At 35.2% G+C, this 10,243-nt stretch overlaps 1 protein-coding gene across 2 annotated transcripts; it reads right to left on the bottom strand.

Annotated features, from left to right (window-relative positions):
- Positions 1-329: 329 nt before the first annotated feature.
- On the bottom strand, positions 330-8,641 carry LOC116136917 (mitogen-activated protein kinase kinase kinase YODA-like). Of its 2 annotated transcripts, none has more exons than XM_031422586.1 (12): positions 8,488-8,641; positions 6,640-7,207; positions 5,795-6,535; positions 5,243-5,330; positions 5,013-5,075; positions 4,537-4,697; positions 4,331-4,406; positions 4,049-4,108; positions 3,858-3,965; positions 3,410-3,649; positions 2,086-2,174; positions 330-1,558 (listed from the first exon to the last, which is right to left on the bottom strand). In XM_031422586.1, the coding sequence occupies exons 2-12, from the start codon at positions 7,188-7,190 to the stop codon at positions 1,027-1,029; spliced, it is 2,709 nt and encodes a 902-aa protein (XP_031278446.1). In that variant the 5' UTR covers positions 7,191-7,207; positions 8,488-8,641; the 3' UTR covers positions 330-1,026. The 2 variants fall into 2 exon arrangements, with proteins under 2 accessions (XP_031278446.1, XP_031278447.1); XM_031422587.1 differs by having other exon boundaries at positions 6,640-7,369; positions 8,488-8,633.
- Positions 8,642-10,243: the final 1,602 nt, after the last annotated feature.

Genomic DNA, 10,243 nt, shown 5'->3' with positions numbered 1-10,243 from the left:
CCTCCAGCTCGTGGATGCAAAGGAGTGACAGGACCACTGTGTATTCTGGAGCTGGGACCAGGGCTTGCCATTCTAGGGCTCGGTATTGGAGAACACTCAGGGCTACACCTGCTATGTGGCCAAAAATAGTGACCCATCAATGCTTATTTATTGTGCCAGAAATTTTTTTGTTTTATATTCTTATTATTTTTTTCTTTTCATTCTGTGATCAGCATTAATAAGTTTCTAAGGCATGATCTTATTTTTCACCATTAATACAAAGGAAACATACAATATAAGTTGAAATGTAAAGTTGTTTTGCCAAGAGTTTCCGAAGTACAGGTGGAATAATAGATTTCTTCAATTTAATGGATACAAGTATAAACTAAATATAATATTATCAGCAATTCGGCCAGAATAACAAGTTTTAGGCCTAGTTGCTGCAATGAGCCGAGGACAAGAAAAAAGAAAAAAGCAAAAACCTTAATACAACAGTCAAATATCAGGCAGATTCTGCCATCTAGACAACCGGCAACTCTTTCAACTTATAGCTGCGGTTCTTCTGTACAACCCCATGACCATCCTTCCACCCAAAATTTAGTTGAGGGGAAGAGGAAAAAGATGAATCCAATGTTTAATATAACTCTTCTTTCTAACTCCTCTGTGTTTCAAGTGTAAAAACAATATACAGTTCTTTACAATACCAAACTTCCTCGTGTCTTGTATCTGCGAGCTCTCTTCTTGGGGAAAAGATCTTTCAAACATCCGCATTGTGTCAAAGAGAGTGAGTCATTTAAGTGGACACTGGACCAAACATACAAGATGCCAGGATGGAAAAAACCACTCACCAGACTGACTGAGAACACCAAAGCCACTATATACTGAAATCATTCTTCTGCTGTTCTAGCTTTCCAGAAGATCCAACTTGTTCATTTGATTCTTCCTCATGCATATTGGTGTTCTTTGTAATGATTATGACAAAACCATCGTCGAGCATCAGACAGGAATTCGCATGCTTGGAGCAATAATCAAGACTTCATTTGAAGACTACATTCCATTAATGCGACCAAGCATTGATGAGCTTGGATTTAAGTCCACAGAAGGGTTCAACTTTGGATGATTTCTCAAGATCTGCTCAGACACCTGATCAGACAAGACCAGTCGTCCGTCATAGAAATCCCTGAGGTCCCCATTGCCAGGACGTCCAAACTGGTTTACTTGAGTTGCTCCGTCAGATGAAATAACTTCCCTGAAAACACGAGAGGCTTGTGACATTCCACGGAAAAAATCATGCCGAGGATCTTGATAGGGGTTGCTAGCATTTGTATAGAAATTGTTTTGGGACCTGGGGGCAATTGCAATGGCTTCTTGTAAGTAGTTTGTTGGCTGCTGGTATTGATGAAATGGGATAGCACCGCTTCCACCAGTGAGAGGAGTGGATGAACCAGATGCTGTATGGGGGCTAGATATTGGAGAGGGAGACATCCTTCCACTAGCATGCTGTGGTGACCTTGTATGTAAAAGTGGACTCCCAGTGGGCGAAACTGGACATGACATATTCCAAGGAGTATGTGCTTCACTGTGGTTTAGAAGATGTTGGACAAAGAAAATTCAGTACAGTAAAAGATAATTTTTGCAACAATACAGCCAAAGACCACACCAGGGGATTGCTGGAGAGAAGTGCAAGAAAGCCCAGAAAAATCAATATAAGGCTAATTTTTTTTCTTTCAAAAGAATAAATATCAGATTGCAACTCATCGTATAATTTCTTGCATTAACTTCCTTCGCAGAGTAAGACATCATGGTCCTCATTGCACTTTGTTAAACAAAAAATACTAAAACTATTGTTATATATGCATTTGTGCGACTCTTCTTAGAAACTAATAAACCCTGATAACTCTTCAGCTGAAAAGCTTCCAAGCCTTTAGATAACATGCAAGAAAAAGAAAATTAATTCTCCTGGCAAAAAGGTTAACAATTGGACTTCTGAACCCTCAAGGTTCAACTGTTGGTGTGACAAAGAAAGTAGCACTTCAAGCATATATGTTTCATAAAAACAAGAGTTTGTGTGTGTATACATGTATACAAGAAGAGAAAGAAGGAAACCTTGATCCTGAACCAGTTCTTAATCCCCTGGACTGGTAGTTAGTCCCTTCTGAGTCAAAGCTTGAGAGATTTCTGGCCTGTCCAACACCCTAATAGAAGAACAAAAGCACAAACAAGCAGTTAACAAAACCACAAAGGAATAACAGCTTAAGTAGAAAAATAAAGGAAGTTTATCTACAATCCTTGCAATTGCATAATGGTTTAGATCACATATACTATTTAAGTTAATTAGGCTCTTCCTCAGTTGATATTCAAGCCATGTAACCACCACCAATATTGTATATCTGTCCCCTAGGACTGCTGGTAAGACCACTTATTGAGGACCGACAGGTATAGGGGATCAATTCCCCCTCATACCAGGGATCAATCCGCCCCTCATGCCAACCTTGAATAAGTGTGTGTGAAAAAAAAAAAAAAAGGAGAAAGATATGTGACAGGACATAATACCAAAAAAAGAGAATCAAATCACATAATTATTTGACGCTGTGCGGAGCACACGGTGGACAGATTTTGCTTTGTTTGACATGACAAGATAAAAATTCTACATAGAATAAACCAAAAAAAAATTATCGGTAACTTTTAACTTGTACAATAGAAACATTACAATCCTATTTATACTAAACTAATCATATATATAGAAGAAAATAAAGAATAACAAATCATAGCTTTCCGGAACTAGAACAAAATAGTCAATAAAAACATATCAGCATAATGAAGGAAACAAATCAAGCAAAATGATAAAACTTTTTCAACATATGGACAACAAAATAGTCCATCATGTCTCTATGCCTACGTCTGTAATTAAATTGACAATCTAAACCTTATTCTTATTTCACCATGCAATACACATGCGAATTTATCTTATTACTTTTTGGTTGGTGTTTATGTTAATCACTTAGATGATTAAATAAATGTTGTTAAAATTTCCTTCATCTTTTTCTCATACACATCATCTTCAGGAATTAACAGTCTTGGTGTTTCTAAGTTCAATTTTTTCTCCCTGAACTGGGTAGGCTACTTAGATTCTCAAATTATTAAGAACAACTTGAATCACCGAGTGACAGGTCATCAAATCCGTGATAAGATAAATCCAAAAGGAATTAATTGAATAAATATGATTGTTAGCTCTAAATAACTTGAAACATTTTTTTATCAGACTGAATAACTTGTAATTTTAATCTACATACAGAAGGAAATAAATAATTATAAATTATAACTATTTTGAACTAAAATAAATAATGAAGGAGGAAACAAAAAATTACAGAAAATAATAAAACTTGTTCTCACATCATATTGAAAAGAAAATAGTCCATCATGCTTATACCAGTATTTTCATTGCATTTGTGACTGGAGGTATTGCATCTGCAGGCTCAGCACTGAAAATAGGTCTTTCCAATGAGGCAGAATTTTTAATAAAAGGGTGCTCTAAAAGCATAGCTGCTGTAGGACGTTGCGCTGGGTTCCGTTGTAAACAGAGCCTCACAAATTCCTTCCCTTCATCCGAGAGATGATCAGGAATAGCAGGGAGTTCCTTACTGTTTCCAATCTTGAACATAGCAGCCACCTTTAAAGCAGCACATACACAAAATGATAAAAAGAAATGTAAATATGGTAAATGAATTAACAATTGGAAAAAACTGGCAAAATAATTCAGATTCCAGCACACAAAGACTCACCAAGAAAAGTATTTAGCTGTACAAAAACTGGCATTCAAATTTACAATATATCTCAAAATAAAACATGTCAATTTTTTGTACTAAAATTTTACTAACCCCTTCATACTGATTCCAAGGTGGATTGGTGGTAGCCATCTCCAAAACCGTACAACCAAGGCTCCATATATCAACAGCAAGATTGCAACCATTTGAATTCTTTATGACCTGAATGATCAATGCAATTAAAATATTCAGAAAGCATCAAAGAGAATCTTAATGCAAAGGTATAATATTAAAGCAATTCTGACCTCAGGTGCCATCCAATAAGGGCTTCCCTTGAATGACAATGGGCAAGACTGCCCAGTGATCTGCAATTCAGATAAACAATATTAGAACAAACCCCTCATACTTCACTTAATAAAATATCAAAATTTTACAGACAGCTACGCTTTCATTCTTTTAGTCTAGGATGAATAATTGTAATGATATAATTAGAATTCCATTTGTCATACACTCCTAGTGTCATCATCTACTCATTTCTGACTGTGAGTTGTGAACATAGAACAAAAATTTAAGATGTATATTCTTACATGCTTTGCCATCCCAAAATCGGCTAATTTCACACGGCCATTGGGGTCTACCAATATATTAGCTCCTTTAATGTCTCTGAACAAGATTAAAACTAATCCATAAGCACAATAAAGATCCAAGATGATTAGCACACATAAATATTAAAATCAGATAACTGCTGCTTCTGGTGTAACCAAAACAAAGAATTATCAACAAGTACACTAACCTATGGACAGTGTTCTTAGCATGTAAATATTCAAGCCCTGACAAAATCTGTTGAGTATAACTGCGTATAGCATTCTCACCAAGCTTGCCATAATCTTGAAGAAGTTTATAAATGGAACCACCAGACACATACTCCAAGTATATATAAAGTTTGTCATCTACCTGTTCATAACATAAAAAGCCTAATATAAGTTAAAATGATCCAAGGCATTTGATTCAATTCTTATATAAAGGTCTACCAAATACAATCTATTTGTATAAAGCATTTGGATACATATGCAAAAATGTAAATTGAATCATAGCAAGTACAAAAGTGGTACTATTGTATAGTATCAGAACTTCCTGTAAGCTTTAGAAATTTGGAGGAAAAATCATAGCTAACTAATTTTTCAATGGTCAAATCCTCAGAAATTGACTGCTTCAAGCTAGTCTAAATAATATTATCAGCAATAAAGCTGAAAAGTATATAGAACTTACACTTTCGGATCCATAATACCGCACTATATTTGGATGTCTTAAGCGACTCAGCATTGCAATTTCCTGTCAAATATCATTAGAACCATAAAATATTACCCCTAAAAGAACCCATAAATTCTATTCTTCAAACTTAAAAACTTCCTACTAGCCCGACAAATTCTTAAATTAATCAAAGAATAAGAGAGAAAAAATACATATTAAAAATAAATAATTAAAGAAGAAAACCTTACTTGCCCCAGTTGTTGTGCACTTTCTTTTGACTTTGCATCATCTGAAAATAGAGTTACCTCCTTCATAGCACACATCTCACCACTTTCACTAAAGCCCAAAGAACAAACTAAAATCAGAAAATCGTATATGCAAAATCTAGAGAGAGAGTAAATGAACATAGTTGATAAATTCACTTGCACATATCGCACAACTCTCACTGAAGCCCAACAATAAAATAAAATCAGAAAATATGATATGGATTAAGTTTGTAAACAAAAAGTAGTCTATAACTTCTATTTTAAGAAATGTTGTCACAAGGGTAACATCAATGCCGAACTGTGGACATCTTCAATCTGAAATTCAATGGTATAAAACAAGGATCAACTTGATGCTCAAATGCATATGTTAAGAAACACAACTACTTTTAATTTCTTGTGTTGCTAACAGCCAAAAAAAAAAGGTGTCAGAAAACAATGGTAACATGCATGAAATTGTGAGAATTCATTAAAAGAAGGGAACATAAATATTGAATGACTACAAGAGCTAAGTAGACACCTCCTTTAGCAACAGACCTGTTAAAACCAAGGTAGACATGTCCAAATGTGCCTCTTCCCAGCAATCGGCCTTTCTTCCAGCGTGAACCAGGGCTCATTGGATTTTCTACCCTCCCTGGACTTCTAGGGACTGATGGAGATGTTGCAGTTGAATATGAGGGCGAAAAAGGACAAGTATTAGAGATTGTTATAGGGGGAAGGGGCAATCGGTGGCTTTGTTGTTTCACATCATCAGGCCGGCCATTAGGAGACTCACTAACAGCCCCTCCAGCTCCTGGATGCAAAGGAGTGACAGGACCACTGTGTATTCTGGAGCTGGGACCAGGGCTTGCCATTCTAGGGCTCGGTATTGGAGAACACTCAGGGCTACACCTGCTATGTGGCCAAAATAGCTGACCCGACATATCCCCACCAACTGAGTTAGGCCCAGAGTTATGGCCTGAGGCTGTACTAGAACATTGTCCAGATCCTTGTAAAGCTATATCTGAATGAGGCCTTCCTATCCAAAATCCAGCATTCAAAACTTGTTCTGTACTGAACGCTCTCATCGGACTTGTAGAAGGACTTGACATTGAGCTGTCTGGAGCACTAAACGGAGCATAAGCATAAGGAATTTGTAAACTTTGCACATGGGAGCCCAGATGTCTCTGTTTAGGTGATGTAGAAAGAGTCTTATTATTGAACAAAAGACTAGATGGTTTCAGTGCCTCTCTAGTGCTCTTCTGATTGATTGCAGGGGATTTATCCTTTTGCATTACACTTCAGCAAAGGTTAAAAAGGGTTTATCAGATATGAAACAGTTCTGGAGAGAGAGATCACCATGAATAATACAATGATTTACAGTGACATGGATAGAAACTCACCTTGAAGGGCTGGTCGAGGCAGTTCTGGTTCCATTTTCATAGTCAGATGTCAAGGGACTAAGGAGACGAGAATCTGATGGGTCATCACTATCACTGGAGCTGTCGGAAGAATAACCAGCTGCTAAATCTCCCTCGGCATCAGTAGAATCCAACCTGCTAGGGACACATCCAGATGCTGGAAGGGGTAAAATCAGTGATGTCTTGGCGCTTCTGTCAAATTTTGGTTTTGTTGATGCACTAATTCCGGAATCACTGCGCCCAAGACTAGCAAGGTGAGCCACCGGAAGTGGAAGTGGCTGGGCAGGCCTTTCTGCAAAACTTTGGCAACGTGATACAAGGGTTGTGGGTGATGGTGATCTTGACGGCACACGGGATAGAGATCCCCTTTCTGAAACAGTGTCATTATAACGTCTCCCAGCAACTCCTGATCTACTTCTGGATTTTTCTTCAGATGCAATCTTTAATTTGCGGTTTATCGTATCAATAAAACTTTCCTTGGTTGCTTTCTTCTTTTCTTCTTTGGATGAAGACTTCCCCCACCATGAAGGCATATTTATATTCAAAATTACTGGAAAAAAAGGGGACAATCCCCAACTTAAGATTCAATACCAAAACTACAGATCAGCTGTAAAGATGCCAACTTAATGGCCAAAATTGAAACTCATATGTCTGTAAGGATGACATGAAGTCCAAGAATGCCAACCAGAGAATCAGGGGGACTTGAAAGAAACTGTAAACAACAAAAACAGGTATTTTACTATAAACTCTACCACAGAAGAATAATACAACATTTATATGATCTGGTTATTTGTGATCATATCCAAATAGAAAAATCTCTAGACCTATTCGGCTCAGCAAGAAATTTTTTTTGATTCATTGAAGCTTAGAAAAATAATAAGTATTTTTAGTAAAAACACAAGCACACACTTTGAAAACAAAGAAATCTTCCTCTAAATTTCAATCCACTTTAAATCGAAGTTACAGGAACCAATGTTTGCAACAATTTGTAGATTATTAAAATTTTCCAAAAGAAACATAATCAAACAATCATAACCCACTGAGTTGTAATGTCACGCAAAATCTCTGTCCTATTATAGGACTGTCAGCTGGTTAAATCACATGCACATGCAAACCATTACAGACCTCCAAACAAAGCAATTCTTGCTGGCCAGCAATACTTTTCTTTTTCCGGGTTAATCTAATAGTAATCATTATAAATTCAGAGCCATGAACAAATGAAGTTCGTTCCTCGAAGGACAGCCACACCCAGAGACACTAACATCTGTGATTACATGAATAATTCTCAGTTTTAACCCATTCCAAGCAAAAATTTTGATCGCAAAAAGAAATTAACAAGAGTTTCTTTCACTACCATAAGACTAATAAGTGAGATCCTCGCTTTAACACCAATTTCAACCAATATGCGAAACCAGATGCTCAAAGCTCAAGAACCCAAAACACTGTATCAACGCAGATCTATAAACTCAACCATTCACATATCAACCAAAACAAACATTCATATCAAATCAACAAGATTGACATAACTAAAACAAAATCCATTTATCATGAAACACATAACAAAATCACTCCAACTTATAACCCACCTCAAACTTCATCTAAAAACAAAATCCCATATCTTGAAACACAAAATTAATGCAAATTTACGCAGCAAAATCTCAAATAACACTCTACAAACTCATTAAACAAAACTTAACAAACTCAACATACCCACAAACAACAAACAAATCAAGTTTTCAAAATCTCTAAAGTTACCAACTTCTTTGCAGCTAAAAAATCACTCTCAAAAATATCAAAGAATAAAATAAACAAAATTCTAACATTACTTACAGTGTACAAGTGTGTGTGTGTAGCCCAAAAAAAGGCCCCAGTTTCCACAACGAATAGAAACTGAAAAGGCTCAGACCAAACACCAAAGTAGAAGAAATGCAGAGAGAGAGAGTGATGGAAACTTTTTAGAGAGAGAGAGTGTGTGTTTTTGTCTGTGTGAATATTATTTTTATTTTTATTTTTTAATTCAAGAGACAAATGTTGTTGATGTTGTTTGTTGTCTTAAGCGTTAATTGTAATAAGAGATTTAATTATTGACTTAATTAGAATTAAGAAGACACTCGTGAGACGCATGATGTATGATTATAACCTCCTACGTTGAATCGTAACCGTGTGATTTGACACTACGCACGCAATTTCAACTGTTGTAGTAGTCAACGAGTGGAGCGAGATTGACAATAGAGTTACTGTGGTCCGTGATGTACCGAATCATAATCGGTTTATTATTATTATTTTAACGGCAACTTTACTCAAAATATATTCTTTCCATTATCATTCATATGATTTTATCCCTTATTGCTTTACGCAACTGAGAATTTCTTGTTTCGTTTTTGGGATTATTTTTATAATTGGCATCTTACTTTTTGTTATTTACTTAATGGGGCTTTAATTTTCTTTTTCTTTTTTTATTATTTAAATTCTTAACCTCATATTATTGAATTGACATCTCTTTAAGTCTTAATCTTTCATATCTTACACGGTGTTCAACCAATTGACCATTTTTCTACATTATTCGGTCAATTCATATAACCTATGGTAAAAGTATTAGTGTGGTGTCACTATCAACCATATTATAAAATATGTATTTAGTTTAGTAAATTATCAATTATACTAAATATAACTATGTTTCTTGAATATTTTGACTTGACTCATTAAGTATCAGTGTGCCAATATCAAATTTCAAGTAAATCAAACCCCAATATTGTCTTAGAGTCAGTATGGTCAAATTCTTTTCTTTTTCTTTTTTTTAGATAAATTTAATAATTATCTTTTCCGCGACTCGAATGCAAGACCATGGGGTATAACTAATCACAGTTACTAAGAGTCCGCTTGAGAGTTTCATGGTAGCGCAGTTTTGAGGGGTTTTTAGTAACGGTTTTTAAAACACTCAATCTGTGCTTGGGAGTTTATTTTCTACCGTTTTTTACTGATTTTTAAAATGATAAATTTATATATATGTCCATAACAATACCTCAATTTCAACTAATACTTGAGAGTTTTGTTTTTTCAATTATAAGATAAGGGTTCTTTATTTGTTTTCTACTTATTAGTATTTTATAACTTCAAATGTGAAATCTTCTTATCATTCTTCGTCATTCTTTGCAATATATGGAATGATTGAAAAATTATAGCTTCACTTCTCCAACAAAGCATCTAGAAATGAGATTTTAATGAAAAAAAAATTTATAATTGTTTAAAATTATTTTATATTTAATATGGTTGGAGATGCGCATAATATGTTTAATTTTTTTTTTTTTTTTTGATATAATTGGGATAATTCTATAGTGGATAGGGTATTTGTGGAATAAAAAATTAAAACCAACCAAAATACTCCGATTTGGGGTGTTTTATAAACCCCTCAAAAATACACTACACTAGTTCTAGTTCTAAGGGGTTTTTGAGCCAATCAAAACCAATGCATAAAAATCTGGTAAGTAATGGTTTTAAAACACCTCAAAACCAGTCTAATTAAAAACCCTTCAAAACCAGTGAAAAAAAAAACTCCCAAACAGACCCTAAAGAATATGATCAAATT

The sequence above is a fragment of the Pistacia vera genome, unplaced genomic scaffold, assembly GCF_008641045.1.
Source record: "Pistacia vera cultivar Batoury unplaced genomic scaffold, PisVer_v2 Contig320, whole genome shotgun sequence".
Lineage (NCBI taxonomy): Eukaryota > Viridiplantae > Streptophyta > Magnoliopsida > Sapindales > Anacardiaceae > Pistacia > Pistacia vera.
Note: the sequence above shows the minus strand (reverse complement) of the source record. Positions and strands in the feature narration are given on the sequence as shown.

Excerpts from the sequence above, each read along its gene's own strand:
- LOC116136917 (XM_031422586.1), bottom strand. The coding sequence starts at position 7,190 with ATGCCTTCATGGTGGGGGAAGTCTTCATCCAAAGAAGAAAAGAAGAAA. Across the intron at positions 6,536-6,639 it reads GCCTCGACCAGCCCTTCAAG|TGTAATGCAAAAGGATAAAT; the intron begins GTGAGTTTCTAT and ends CCTTTGCTGAAG. Across the intron at positions 1,559-2,085 it reads AGAACTGGTTCAGGATCAAG|TGAAGCACATACTCCTTGGA; the intron begins GTTTCCTTCTTT and ends TCTAAACCACAG.